Consider the following 15,311-nt stretch of genomic DNA (forward strand, 5'->3'; position numbering starts at 1 on the left):
AGCACACAATCTTCATCTTCAGAGGAAGCCCTCGTGCTTTATTCCTTTTTTTAGAATCGTGCTTGGGCATTGGCCTGGCACAAGAGAGGGGTCACGGGAGCACACAGTCTTCATCTTCAGAGGAAGCCCTTGTGCTTTATTCCTTTTTTTAGAATCATGCTTGGGCATTGGCCTGACACAAGAGAGGGGTCACGGGAGCACACAGTCTTCATCTTCAGAGGAAGCCCTCGTGCTTTATTCTTTTTTTTAGAATCGTGCTTCATTCCGTTAAATGGGCCTTTTAGATTTAATTTAGGTTTAGTTAATGCCCACAAATTATGATGTTCCATGTCGTAATCTAAAAAAAGACCATAAAATAGCAATAGGCACCGAAAAGGACTCCACAGATTCTAGCTCCCTGCAAAGTGCAAAATTGCCATTAGTTGGACCATGTCAATGCAAAATCTGTTGTCAGGTCGAAATCCTATCATGCAAAAACTTGCCAGATGAAAACTTTAATTTTCATGGGAATTTTAAGATCCCACATCTTGGTGAGAACAGGGGTTTGGACTTCCTGATAAAGTGATAAGTTAGCCATCTGTACATGGATTTGGTAGAGTAGATCCTGTTGGCACAGAACTTCCTCCCATTGTCTCATGTCACTACCCCCAAAAGCACGAAGAGGAACTCAATTTAGTCATGGCTTGTACGTCTTCATCCGTCAATGCTTCTGCAGCGGCCAATTCACCTTCCCTCCACATGTCGAAATAAAAATGAGTGATTGGTGCTCCATTATGTATGAGCCATTGCCCGTCATTTGCACCAGCCGAATCAAAGAAGGCACTCATATCGCCTTGACGTGCGTACCAACAAAATACCGATAAGCCTGAGTAGCAGAACACAAAATTTGACTAATAAGCCATCAGAAACCGTGCATTTAGTCTTTCCTGCATTAGGTCTATTTTTGCCATATCTCATTCCGAATCCATGTTCCCACGAATATAGATTGTAAAAATCTTAAGCCTCTCCAGGTGGATCGAACCCAAAGAAACTCAACCACATGTTCACCCAGCTTCTCTGCGTACACCCATATCGTCTTTTTAAGAGAAAAGTCCACATTTCAACCCTAAACTAACCACTCGGTTTAATTTACAACCCTCAACTTCAAAACCGATCAAAATACGAGGGATTTGATGTTTTGCCCCACTTTACAAGGGGTTTGAAGATTTGCATTGTCTCAATGACAGTGGCCCCAGGCCCCACCCGGCAACCTCTCGGGGGGGGGGGGGAGGGGGGGGCAAATGATCAAATGAAGAAGTGTGGCAAAAGATCAAATTTTCGGTCAAAATACACCCCCCAACTAAGGTTCAAAACTCAACCCTGGTCTCGGTTTCGAGTTGGTCCAGCGGTTTTGACCACAATCAAAGCTGACTGGGCATTGCCAAGTAAGCATAGGGCAGGGAGGAATAAAAAAGATGAATCAATCTCATTTGTCTCCGCTCCACCTCGACCCCCTTCTCCTCCCGCTACAGAGTCGCCACCGCCGCCGCCGCCGCCGTGCCCGCCGCACCTGACTCCAGCTGCCGACGGTGACCGGCGCCGCTGCATCTCCGCCGCCCCGCCCCACCCGCAAGCCAGCTTGAACTCCGATGCATCTCCGCCGCCCCGCCCCACGCGCAAGCCAGACCGGAGCTCGGAGGGCAGCTGCCGACGTGGCTGCGAGGTGCTGTCGAGGCAGCGGCCCTGGATGTGCAGCACTAAGCGGCTGCGGTTGGCGGTTGTGGACTACGCGGCGGCCGACGGCACACGGGGTGGCTGTGCGGTGGTGGCCATGAGCTCGGCCGGCAGGAGGCACGGGCTACCACGGCCGGGCGAGGCGATGCAGGGCAGCGTCGGGGGTGTGGTGTCAGGCAGCAGTGAGGTGGCGTAGGCGGAGGCCGATGGTGGTCACCGACGCAGTCGGCTGCGGGCGGCGGGCGCGGTGGCCGAAGTGGAGGAGGCCAGTTGGGCGAGTTCTCACGTGATGGGAGAAGAGGCAGGGGAGGAAGGGGGGAGGGGAGAGGTGGCGTGGCGGACGAGGTCGCCGGCCGGCGGCTACCGACGGCGCGGCGGCCGGGGCAGGCGCCAGATCGGGCGGCGCTCAACCTATCCTGTCTCACGCGTGAGGGGAGACAGAGGAGATTCATCCAGTTTTTTTATTCCTCCAAGCCCCCTGCTTACTTGGCAGCCCAGTCAGCGTTGACCGGTCAAAACCGCTTGACCGACTCGAAACCAAGACCAGGGTTGAGTTTTGAACCTAGTAGTTAGTTAGAGGTGTATTTTGACCGGTTTCGAAGTTGAGAGTTGTAAGTTAACTGAGTGGTTTGTTCGGGGTTGAAATGTGGACTTTTCTCTCTTTTCGAGGGCTCTGAGTTTGTGTTACGTCCGGTGGATGGCTGCCAACTCTAACCTAGTCGGGCAGGTAACTACTCCAATGCACTAATTTTCCTAACTATATTAGTAGCAATTCATCGACAAGTGTAGCACCATCCAATTATGATGTAGCAAATCTGTGATTAGTATAGCATCATCCAGTTATGATGCAGAAAATCTATGATTAGTAATAACACCATCCTCTCTTCTAATGTAAGCAGTTGAAATTCAGATAAGGTTTCATCTGTCATACACCTTTTGCATAACTCAACCACTGCAGTAACTTACATCGTTAGTCCACCCAGGAGCCTGCGGAAAAATTGCACTGACTCGCGTCGCCACTATCCGCGTGCTCTTGAATCACATCGAACTGGTCCCCCTCAACAGATCCTTGCATCGGTTCTGCTCCCGCTAGTTTTCCATTGTCTGCCTCGCTTTCGCTGCCCCCTGCTGGCCTGCACCGGAATAGATCCCCGCAACCGCACTGGTTGGGTCTCTAAGCAGGGATCCATTCACACAAGGGTGAACTATGATGTTGGCATCATACCGTAAGGCCAGCTCTGCCACTCGATCCGGCTCCTCTTCCGTGAAGAATTATAACCTGAATAAATAAATAAATAAACCCAACTTTAAATATTAGCTGCACTATAGACATCAAGCGTACCACATATTCACCTGGCCACTGGATACACAGGGAAATCCATCGCTGAAAAGCCACACGCGCAGCCACACCTTCCGGGGCCACCGAGGTTGAGCAGCAGGACATCCTCCACGCATGTAAGCTCCCAGTACTTCATAGAGACATAAGGTTTTTTGTGGATGGATGCGGGCGGAGACAGATTTTTCTCGCCTGTTTGTGACATTTTTTTATGGTTGTTCTTGGTCTCTATGGCTCCACTAGGTTTGGAGAAGGAAGAAAGGCAGCATTAGTAGTGGATGAGACATGGTGGTGGGGCTTTGACCTTTCTTTTTTGATCTGGGTTTTGACCTCTCCCATGTCGTGCTTTTATATACAAACTAGTGGTGTGGCCGCGGCTAGAAAATTAATAAATAGTATGATATTTTCTGTTTCTCTCCGAAAAGGATGTCATACAACAGACCATCGGTCAAAATATGGTAGAGAAGTGTGCCTCATCAAACATGGCCATCATTTTATAGTGATATTTCCATTAGTGCATTAGGGTATTATAAGAATGGATACCAAACCATCAATGTCATGGAGCTTTGGACCCATTCTTGCTCCTACATTAATGTAAAATTCTACTAATTTGAAGTTTTCTTTTTACTGAGCACTACTCTCCCACAGTCCGACATGAACCTCGAGATTTCATTATCCACGCATTTCTTTGTTGGATGTATTGCAGCGGCCGTTTTTTGTTACCACAATTTCATGCTATTGTATGCTTACTCACCAGTTAAACTTAGACTCACAGTATCTATGTGTATTTACTTATTTTGGTAGCACAATTAAAATATTTTGTTGCGCACATGTTGTATTTACAACCTATTTGCTAAACTCTCACACTCTTTTTTTGTCTCCCAAACGTATTTACTGTTTCTTATAATCTAGAGACTATTATTTGAACGACCATCTATAGTGATGTAAATAAGTCAGCCCAACATGTCGATTCCACTACTCATGTAATGTAATTTAGGTTCCTATTTATTGTATCGCTAGGGACTTCCTAAAGTTTTCTTTAAAAACTGAAACTATAGGTATAATAGAGCATGCTAAAACATCCTTGCTTCCCAAGCATAAAATAATTAAGTTTTTTTCCATCGTACAATTACCGAAACAACTTTAATTAAATTTTGACGTGATTTATTTTCTCTAATCTTTGTAGCAATCAAAAAAGTATATTTTTCTTTGGTCATATGAGATACCACTTGCGGATACATGTGACTGGTTTGCATATTGTTCGTGCATGATTTCATGAATGTTTTTCACCTAGTCATAGTACGTGTAAATTTATATTGGCTGGCCCAGTGCCATCTTCCTCTTGACATGACGCCCAAAACCTAGAGGCCCATGTCGAAATTATTCCAAAATCAGCCAACACTATCTACGGTAGTAGCAACCTTACTTTACCAGCGACCGACCGTTCCCCTCGCTGTCAGAAGTAATTTAGGTAGATATATATGAAGCACTACGGCAAGCAGATGTTTCTGTATATTGTGAATTTTTTTACAATGAATTTTTTATATTCTTTTAGTTGGCATAGCATAGTCTTTTTTTTTTTGAGGGAGCATAGCATAGTCAGTAGGTATAGGTTGACATTATCATGCATGCATGCAGTTAATAGGAGACCATGGGGTTTGGTCGTGAGCTTGTCATGCATCTGCATATATATGTGGCTAAGGCACCTAGTCGGCCATCGAGGAGAAAGTAATTTTTTTATGGAACAGTAATATTAATTTTGAATGGGTAATGAGCAGCGAAGTACGGCTGGAACGTAGTAATTAGTACTGTCATTGTTTTGTGAAAAAAAAACATACTGCCATTATTTTTTAATGCATAGCGCCAAACCGAATTGCTAGTGGCCGCTTGTGTCCTAAAGCAAATCTTGCCGATTCTATCCCACCACAACTACTTCAAGTTATCTTCAAGTTATCTTTTTTTTCTAAATTGTGCCAAGATTTGTTTCATAGGCTCATATAGGATACGGACACTTCTTTCCATTGGTTGTCTGCGCTCATATGTTATACGCATACATATGTTATTTGTGGTTATATTTTGGCACGTGTCAGATCTAAAAGATTGCACATGATATTATGTTACGTAACTATTAGATCTTTAAAAATCTCAACCGTTATATTCTAAATCAACGGAGTATATATTTTTAACATATATGGACGAACGTGATGGCTCGTTTTACTTCTGTATTATGTATATAATAGATAGATAGATTCTAGTTCTTGTAATTTCCCCAAAGATAACTAGTTGGCACGTAGTAGCCACATTATGAAATAAATTCAAGCCGTCGGCCATCTGCTCTGATTTACTTGCTTTCTGGTTGTAGTATTTATCATACTCCCTCCATTCTAGAAATACAGTGCATATTTTGTTTTCTAAACTTCAAGAAAAAATTATCAACATCGACAATACAAAAGGAGTATCATTAAATTCATTATGATGTGTACTTTATATTTTATTTATTTAGTACTTAAGATATTAGAAGGGGAGCCTTGGCGCAGTGGTAAAGCTGCTGCCTTGTGACCATGAGGTCATGGGTTCAAGTCCTGGAAACAGCCTCTTACAGAAATGTAGGGAAAGGCTGCGTACTATAGACCCAAAGTGGTCGGACCCTTCCCTGGACCCTGCGCAAGCGGGAGCTACATGCACCAGGTTGCCCTTTAGTACTTAAGATATTAATATGCTAAAAACTTGGTGGAACATAGAAACGTTTGACTTGGAAAAAAAATATGCACTATACTGTGGAAGGGAAGGAGTACTATTCTCTGTTGATGTCATCATCTGCTGTGTCTCGTATGCCCTTTATTTTGATCCATAATAATGCAGGTATTTGGCATACTGGCACTGACACATACCTCTGTTATGTGAAGCAAACAGAGTTAAGATTATAATCAGCAGCGATCCTTCGTTCTTCAATCAAGAAAAGGCTGATATCAGCTTCCACCTTTCAGAAACCATGAAGCTAGCTTATGGATTAATCTTTCTGGGGTTCTTACAGTCTGTTGCATGTCAGATGATTGATCAACAGGGTAAGACCTTTATACTGGGATTTTTACCTTCAGCACATAAAGTAACTTGAAAACTGAACTGCATATTCAGATTAAGAATTTTGACCAGAAGATGTCACGCATTACTAGTGACGCCAAAAAAAAAACTGTGCAGTAGAATAGACATTTTTTTTCAAAGGGCTGTAGAATAGACTCTTTCGAAAATATAAACACTTCACTGGATTTTGGATCCTTGCACCTGTCGTTGTCAATTGTGTGAATTAGCAATGCCGAGAAAACAACCATAAGAAGAGACGAACACATATCCTTTTTTTTGTGTGTGAAATCACGACATTTTCATTGTAGTGCCTTGGTGCACATTCACTTCATGCAATGGAATAGTCTTTAAAAATGTAGACACTTATTTTGAGCTTCTGCAGCGGTAGAACAAGCTTAAGCATGAGCTTCCCTTGATTATCCAGAGGGCAAAGAATAAACATCTTAATCAGTTTTTCGGTGCTTAATCAGTTTATTGCTTGGCATGATCTTTTCATGTTATTTGTTTTACGATTTTATATATCCTTTCACTAGCTCTACGTCAGTTAGAGTCCATATTGCAAATAAAACATGCAATAGATGTTCTCTTTGATTGATTATTTACATTTTTATTACTAATAAAACTTGCCTTTCTCCAGTCCAGGTTCTGTCTGAAGTAAAGATGATGCTGAATGACAGTCGCGGTGTGTTAGAAGAATGGAATGACCATCTAGATACTGCATGTAGTGCTATTGCTACTGTCATGTGTGCTGAAGGGCAAGTCGTTCAAATGTAAGTGAAGCCTAGCCTAATCATCTCAGTTCTCCACAGTATGTTTACATTCTATCCTTTGAACAGAGGAAAGAATCTCGCGCATTTTGAGTAAAGCATATCCTTTGTGTTTGATACCTACTTTTCCTTGGATAAAGAGATTTCATTTAGATTGCACATTCCTTGTCTTTTTTTTTTGAGAAATTGCACATTCCTTGTTAAAATTTTGTTTTCGCTCTCACGCTCACATGCCCCAGAAATCTGTACCGATCACTCTTGTTGAGATTAGCACTAGCTCTTTTATTCCGTCCGTATACGAAATTTCATATTGTTTTTGTGAGACACCGCACGACCCATGTTTGGCACTCACATTGAATGCATTTTCCACATCTGTGCTGACGTAGGCACTAGACATAACGTTATGTACCTATAGCCAGCATCCATCCCCTACCACACAGGCCCACACAGCTCAAACCTTGTCTTCGGCAACCCATAATCGCCATGGAATTTCTGCTTCTTCCTGGAGGTACAGAGGATCTCAACATCCTCCCACTTGTCTCATGCCCCCCGCATTAAGTCTCCCTATAGTACGCCGGGTATGTTAGTGTTCATGCGCGTGTATCCTCAACGAAGATGTGTATGGCACACATTCGCATTCCAGACTTAACGATAACAGAGAGTATTTGATAAAAAAAACTACCACATTAGACGTTGCCGTCTCACCGAGATACCACATTTAAAAAAGTGACCGATAACTATCAAAAATCTTCATTTTATGACTAAAAACTACCACTTTTAAAAAATGGTCAATTTAGACGATTTAAACACGTTTATGACATGCAAGACCCACCCGTCAGGGCTGACGTGGCGGCAAAGTCAACTAAGTTTGTTTTGACCATTAGTGTTGACCGTTATGACAAGTGGGGCCCACATCAACCTTCTTCCTCCTCCTCTCTCTTTGGCCTTTCAACAAACATCTTATGTGCATGGGAGGAAAGCAGGTGAACTCCGGCCGACGAACGCGAGCGTGTTCATCCAGCTGCCGTCCCTGACCCTAGCACCGAGCCGCACCGCCCCCCTCCACCGCGCAGGCGCGCGCCACAACCACGCGCCGCCGCAGCGCCCGAGCCGCCCATCCCCTCCCTTGCTCGCACGCAACGCGAGCTCGTGCAGCCATGGCGTCCCTGTGCCTCGCGCCCCTGCCTCGACAGAAACTCTGGCGAGCCCTCAAGCTGCTTCCCGCCGCACGCCGGCTTCTTGGCTGCTGCCGCTGCTTCGGGCCTGCTGCTGCAGCGCACCGGCGCGTGCGTGCTTTCCTCCGTCCAGCGCCTCCGCCTCCACGAACCCCTCCGTCCTCACGGCCGAGCGCCTCGCCTCTGGCCAGCGTCGCGAACATTCGCGATCGCGCGCGCCTGGAGCAGGTGCACCGTGCACGCTCGCCAGCTACCGTCTCCCACATCTGGCCGGCGCCGCTGCATGCTGCTGTCGTCACCGGGGTGCGAGGAGGAGGTCCTTGGCTAGCAGCAGCACGCCGCCGTCGCACGCCTGCAGCTCGCGCACGGTGGCGTCCCAGCTGCCGAGGACGTCGCCGAGCACGTCAAGAACCTGACGGCCAAGGGGCGGACGGCCATCCTGCTGTACCACGCCGTGTCAGACTACTAGTCGCTGCAGCTCCTGACGTCCGACAGCGGCAAGGTAGCACGCTCGCCACCTCCAACGCGACCTCGCCGTGGTGGCGAGGGGGACCTCGCCGTTGCCTCCTTCCCTTAGATGCACAGAAGGTGCTTGTTGAAATGCCTGAGAGAGACAGAGGAGGATGAGGAAGGTTGATGATGACGTGTGGGCCCCACTTGTCATAAGGGTCAACTTGAGGGTCAAAACAAACAGGAGTTGACTTTGTCGCCACATCAGCCCCGACGGGTGGGTCCCGTTTGTCATAAACGCGTTTAAATCATTTAAACTGGCCATTTTCCAAAAGTGGTAGTTTTTAGTCACAAAATTAGAAAAATTTGATAGTTATCAGTCACTTTTTTGAATGTGGTAGTTTAGTGGGATGGCAACCCCTAATGTGGTAGTTTTTTTGTCAAATACTCATGGTACAGATATAGGGAGCATATGTGATCGGTGCCAAAACATCGTGCCCGTCATTATAATCGCTAGTTTCATACAATTCACGGTTCACAAGGATGTTTGCTTAGCATCTATTACTAAGTTTGTAATAGCACGTACCTGTGTTCACAAGACTATTTCTGAGCTTCTCATTTCTGAATTTGCAGAACCTTGAGCTCATCAGGGTTAAGTGGAGTCTTGTCACCCAGCATTGCGAAGTTGACAACACTACAACGGCTGTAAGACCAAGGATTAATTACTTATGAAATCTATGATTTATTTCTCATGAAAATGGTGTAGAGATAGATATCCATTAAAAAATTGTTCTACTATCGTTATTCTCACATATCTTCGTTTCAGGTTTTTAGATGGTAACAACATAACTGGAGGAATACCACAAGATATTGGGAATCTTTCAAGTCTGGCAATTCTTAAACTTCAAAATAATCTTTTCAATGGCTCGATACCCGATTCATTTGGCCGCCTTTCAAAACTGGAAAATCTGTAAGTCAGACCATGAGTTGTGTTATCTCTTCGTATTATGGTAACATAGGAGTGTGACTTTGACAGGGATCTGAGCCATAATCATCTAAGTGGAAATATTCCAATTTCTTTGTCAAATATTCCATCCTTGAATTCCATGTAAGTTTTTTTTTCCATGCTGATATAAGAAGAGAAATCACCGAATGTCACTGTTGTCATTGCAAGCCTTGTATTTATTTTAATAAGCAAATAAGACCATATGAAGTCAATTATGTGATGATCTTCGTGTTGTTTTGCAGCAATCTGGCATATAACAATCTTAGTGGTGAAATACCTGAACTACTTCATGCGTCCCTATACAAGTATGGCCTACCTCAACTTTAGTAGTAGCTTATATTTATAAAAGCAATTTTATGCACTCTTTCAATTAGCATACTGAGTGTAATCATGTGGTTCTAGCTATACCGGCAACCACTTAAATTGTGGTCCACACTCAATGCCATGCGAAGGAAACATCAATGATACAGGTAATCCAGAAACCTACATGACAATCTGTATGGAACCCAATATTTAGGTTGAAAAACATTTGTTGACAGGTGGATCAAGAAAATCCACCATAAAGGTGGTTCTTGGAAGCATTGGTGGAGCAATAGTTCTCGTCCTGGTTGCTATTCTAATCTTGCGAAGAATGCCTTGCCGACGTTATTTATGTTCTGATGTTCCAGGTTAGTAAGGATTAGCTGTAAAAAAAATTTGTTCATGCATGTTTACCATATTGAAATTTTCACCATGAAAAAATTTTCCATCTATTGTTGTGGAATTCCACAAAGAAAGCCTTTTTTTATCAACTGAGGACATGATAAACCTGTAAATCAAATTTCAGATGAGCATGCTCTAAGCTTAGATCTTGGGCAGACACAACAATTCTCGTTGCATCATCTCATGATTGCAACAGGAAATTTTAGTAGACAAAATTTTCTTGGTAAGGGCTCTTTAGCTAAGGTTTACAGAGGAGTTCTTCCAGACCAAGACGATAAAGCGGTTGCCGTCAAACGATTTGTCAAAATAAAAAATCACGGGCGTGATATGGCTTTCAAACGAGAAGCTGAAGTTATAAGGGTGCCTGTCCACAACAATATATTGAGATTGATAGGGTATTGCATGGAACGAAAGGAGCGCCTGTTGGTTTATCCTTTCATGGAGAATTTGAGTCTTTCTTCTAAGTTAGAAGGTAATATCAGATTCCTAGCAGATTTTCTTATATATTTTTCTATGCACATATTTCGTTGATGGCTTTTGTTCAGTTGAAGTATTCAGTTCTAATATAGTCATTGGCAGACACAATGTCTTCTGTGAATGATTAATTACGAATGTCTGACACCACCAAAAGTAAAGATAACTGAACTATCTCTACTTGTATGAGACAACATAATAACAAGTCAGTGTAGGATAGTATTATACATTTATACTCTTAAAACGTCTTACATTTGTTTACAGAGAGAGTATCATATTAGTTTGCTTCGAACTATCGTTGAGGAAACTGATGAAATCACATAAATATGTAGGTTTGAAACCAAATGAACCAACATTGGATTGGGCAAAAAGAATGAAAATTGCTCTTGGCATTGCTCATGCTTTGGAATACCTTCATGATAACTGCAACCCCCCGATTATCCACCGTGATATCAAGGCTGCCAATGTCCTGCTCAATGGAAATTTTGAAGCTGTGCTAGGAGACTTCGGATTGGCGAGGGTGATGGACCAAGGGAAGGAAATAGTGACGACAGAGATCCAGGGAACAGTGGGCTACATGGCTCCTGAGTACAGGAGTACAGGAAAGGCATCAACGAAAACGGACGTATATGGATACGGTGTCTTGGTGCTAGAGATTGTGACGGGAAAGGGTCCAGACTTCCACGTTAATGTAAGCTTCTCTGTCCTGTTGTTATTTACAAGTACTTTGAACGCTTCTTTGCAGATCTGTGTATGTTGGTACAATTATTTTTTTTAAATTGGATTTATTTTTCATCTCACATGTGAATGAATCATTTTCACCTTAGCAATATGAATAGGTTTTGATATTTTAATAGTCAAATTTATAGAAGTTTGACCGATGACTATGATGACACGTACTCTGTATTTAAAAACAGAGGTCGTACAAATTAATGTGGGAATTTTTATGTACATAACAATGAAGTGTAGGGTTCTGCTTCAGTACAACCCCATTATAATTAAATCAATGCAAGAGAATAAAATATACCCCTTCAGATGAGAGGTTATGATGGTCTAATTAAAAAATAATCTATATTCATTAATTGATGTATGTAACTTCCATCTACGGATCAAAGTTTACATAGACTTAGACATAGGCAATTATTAACGATAAACGGAGCTTTATTACATAGGCAATTATTAATAGAGACTTATACTTGGACTTAGACGGGTATATTCTTAGAGCTGGATCCCCACTTATTATAATAGTATAAAAGATAAGATTACCTTTATTTTTTTTACTATTTGAAATGAGGTAGTATACTGACGCGAACCCCTGAAGTATAATTATTAACAGAGTGTTACGACGGATGACTCTGATGAACAATAGAACATAATTTTCTTTTCATGGTTTATAAAGCTTGGGCTCTTATGCTGTTGACTGATTGACTAATGTGAAGGTGAAGCATCTGATGCAAGAAGGCAAACCGCAAGAAATTGTCGACCCCAATTTGGATCGTGCATATCAGCGTGAAGAGTTGATAAAACTTATCAAGATATCACTCTTCTGCACCCAAGAGGAAGCTGATCGCCGCCCTACGATGTCAGAAATTGTAAAGATGCTTGAAGCAGATGTCCAGCAATACCGGTGGGGTGAGTCGCTGTGGGCTCAGCTTATCTCTCAGCCTTGGCGCGAGCAGCATGATCAAATGGTGATACAGAAATTGTTTGACTTAGGCAATGCCCCCTCTCCAGCTAGCCAACCTGTATCGGAGGCGGACAGGGCAAGTCTTGGGGGAGAAGAAGAACAGGGCCCGTGGACAGTGTGGGAGAGAGGGGAGAGTAGCCATCAGCGTGAGTGGGTGAGTATGACGTGTGGGATACAGGGTCCAGGGGCCGTATAAGAAGGCAAGCGTGCATTGTAATCGACAGCTAAATATTCAAGTATACCGAGACTTTGGACGACGGGAGGCCGTATGTGCTGGCTGTTGTAGGTGACGGGTGGACCGCCGGTACAGGACCTGCATCGGACATGGACTATGGTCCAGAACTTTTCCCGTGTCTACACACGACCGCGCAGAGTTGGATACCGAGACGACAACAATGGCTGGCGCCGCCGATGGCGATTTCCCTATGGATCCGGTGTTCCGGTGAGGCCTTCCCTCTTTGCTTTATTTCCCCCCTTTTTTTTTCCTGTGCATAGAGAGGCTGTATGTCGACGGCCGTGTTTGCTCACTGCCGGCGTCTTGTTTTGCCTTCCGTTCGTGCTTGCAGATGAGAAGCGAGGTGGGTAGCGGAGGACCAGCTGCCCTGCGGGTCTCGTCCGTGGGCCGTGGCGGGGCGCATGGCAATGGTGGCGCGGCCGCCGCAGACGACGCAAACAGCAGGGACAGAGTGCCTGCGGCGTCCTGAGAATCTGCGATGAAGCCGGATCAATGGGCACCTGGGTGGATTAAGAGGTATTGGAATTTGATTTAATCTAGTTACTCTGAAAATGCCGAACTGAAACCATGTCATGTCCTCGAGCTGGATCAAGTAATAGCTTAAGCATTGCTGTAGTCTGGTTGCTGCCGCTTAATAGCTTAAGCATTGCTATTGTTTATATATTAAACACTTGCATCATTAGAGATATTGGGGAAATTCGGCTATGTTCCGATGCCAGTCTATTGTTGCATTTACCATTCCTCTTTTTGTGTCTGTCTTGTCTTAACAAGCGAGGCGGGAAATATAACATAACTTCAAATATAATTTTTCCGAGCATTTGAATTGCACTTGATAATTGCTCATGCATTTTACATGTCATGGCTGAAGCAGTTTCTTGTTTCTTCCACACGTGGACCATATTTTACCATGAGGCATGGTAGTCTATTTTCAAAATTGGAATACTTAATCCAATGCAAAATTATGCTTCGCGACTCTGTACTCATAATCCAATATTTGCTCTGTTATGCTCTACAAAGTTGGAGCCTTTCTTAGATAAAAACGTGAAAAGGTAAAATAAATTCAGTATGCTCAATGTGAAGATCTTAAAATGATTAAAAGAACGCAGAACATGGAAGTAGTTAGATGATATTACAATGCTTCTACATCAGAAATAACTTGAAGCAGAGGATATCTAGGTGGTTCTGGCACTGAATGAGGTAACTTTGCTAGTTACTCGTCTATACTTTTTGACCCCAGTTCTTCGTCTATACATCAGCAAAACTGTTAGTGCTGCTATTGTTGCATGGATTATGCAGTTCCTTACGCGATTCATGTATTTCCCATGTGTTCACAATTGGATATGGAGTGGCAGACAACATGATGAGTTAGACAGCTAAGTATATGGTTTCACTTTTCTCATGTGTCAGCCAAGTACGTAGAACTTATATTTGGAAAGAGTGCACCATAGGTTCTGTACAACTATTTGGTTTGTGGTGGCTGAGCATATCTTCATATTTGTGTTGTCCAGATGCACTACAAAGCATAACTTGGCTGACAATATTCTAACTTCCAACTGATATTTATCAGACCAAGCAATCAAAAGAAATCTTTGAAGAAACTTCAGCAATGCTCGCAAGACAAACTTCAGTTTTGCCAAAAACTATTATTTCCATGCCCTGACTGAAACTTGTTTATGCACAGTTTTGCTGTTGACACGCAGTTATTGCTTTCATGCCCATTGCATTGTGTCGCTGCTCCTCCCCAGGTTGCGCACCACCTTGACCATGGCCAGAACCAGCTGCTTACCCTCACTGCCGTCATGTTGTTTGGCTCATTTTGCGGCCTCCTGCCCAGCTTGATCAAGACAGTCTGAGGTTCTACATCCTTTATATTGCCGCGGCGATCATCATCGCTGAGGCTGTGCACATCCTTTATATTGCCGCGGCGATCATCATCGCTGAGGCTGTGCACATCCTTTATATTGCCGCGGCGATCATCATCGCTGAGGCTGTGCACACTCACATTCTTGGACCGATGATGTATGGTGTTGCTGATCAAGATTCAGGCAAGCACCTTTCCTTCCCATCGTGCTGCTGCTACCCAGCTCAGGCACTGTCATGGCTGTATTCCTGTACCACTTTTCTGCAAATGACGACGATGCTTAGCTATTTTATTTATTTATTTATTTGCAGACAACAGTTTGCAGTTTGCTTAGGTCAGGGAACATCTTCTGGACCTTCTCATATGTCGTCTGTGTGTGAAACTTGCTTCTCCCTTTTTTTTACCAGGAACGTTTCCCTTTTTTATCAGGAAATTGTTTCGCTTTTCAACTCTACGGTACTGTAATAAACTGATGCTTAACGTAGTTCAGTTCAAATAATGAGGATGTTTCATTTACATGCAGACATATTTCAGCTTTATTGAGCTTGTATGCTTGCATGCACAGTTTGATGCGCACTACATGGATCTGAATAATTCCCATCAAAAAGGGATTAAGCGAATTAACCAAAATGGTAGGGATTAGAAGCAATTCCTAGCTATAGGCCATTTTGCAAACGGGCTCCTGAAGTGAGCTGGCCTGGCCTGTTTTTTCACCTTTTTTCCTGTTTTCTAATTCCAGACTGCAAAAAAAGCGTAGAAACCGTGATTCCAACCTGCGACGTTAGTGTTTTGTGTATGGTGCGATAACCACCCGACCACCTCAC

The 15,311-nt window shown here is 43.6% G+C and overlaps 1 protein-coding gene across 3 annotated transcripts in view; it reads left to right on the forward strand.

Moving 5' to 3' along the window:
- LOC119338278 (LRR receptor kinase SERK2-like) overlaps positions 1 to 15,003 on the forward strand; it is a 21,574-nt gene extending 6,571 nt beyond the window's left edge. The window contains exons 2-14 of one of the 3 annotated variants that reach the window (XM_037610571.1): positions 5,956 to 6,114; positions 6,768 to 6,900; positions 9,156 to 9,227; positions 9,349 to 9,492; positions 9,559 to 9,630; positions 9,771 to 9,833; positions 9,931 to 9,998; positions 10,068 to 10,196; positions 10,355 to 10,702; positions 11,037 to 11,395; positions 12,144 to 12,833; positions 12,958 to 13,142; positions 14,308 to 15,003. In XM_037610571.1, coding sequence (XP_037466468.1) covers positions 6,042 to 6,114; positions 6,768 to 6,900; positions 9,156 to 9,227; positions 9,349 to 9,492; positions 9,559 to 9,630; positions 9,771 to 9,833; positions 9,931 to 9,998; positions 10,068 to 10,196; positions 10,355 to 10,702; positions 11,037 to 11,395; positions 12,144 to 12,587 — 1,905 coding nt within the window. In that variant the 5' untranslated portion in view covers positions 5,956 to 6,041 and the 3' untranslated portion in view covers positions 12,588 to 12,833; positions 12,958 to 13,142; positions 14,308 to 15,003. Of the gene's footprint in view, positions 1 to 5,955; positions 6,115 to 6,767; positions 6,901 to 9,155; positions 9,228 to 9,348; positions 9,493 to 9,558; positions 9,631 to 9,770; positions 9,834 to 9,930; positions 9,999 to 10,067; positions 10,197 to 10,354; positions 10,703 to 11,036; positions 11,396 to 12,143; positions 12,834 to 12,957 lie in introns of all 3 variants that reach the window. The other 2 variants (XM_037610573.1, XM_037610570.1) reach the window with 2 other exon arrangements.
- The last annotated feature ends 308 nt before the right edge of the window (positions 15,004 to 15,311 follow it).

Source organism: Triticum dicoccoides, chromosome 7B (assembly GCF_002162155.2).
Source record: "Triticum dicoccoides isolate Atlit2015 ecotype Zavitan chromosome 7B, WEW_v2.0, whole genome shotgun sequence".
Taxonomy (NCBI): domain Eukaryota; kingdom Viridiplantae; phylum Streptophyta; class Magnoliopsida; order Poales; family Poaceae; genus Triticum; species Triticum dicoccoides.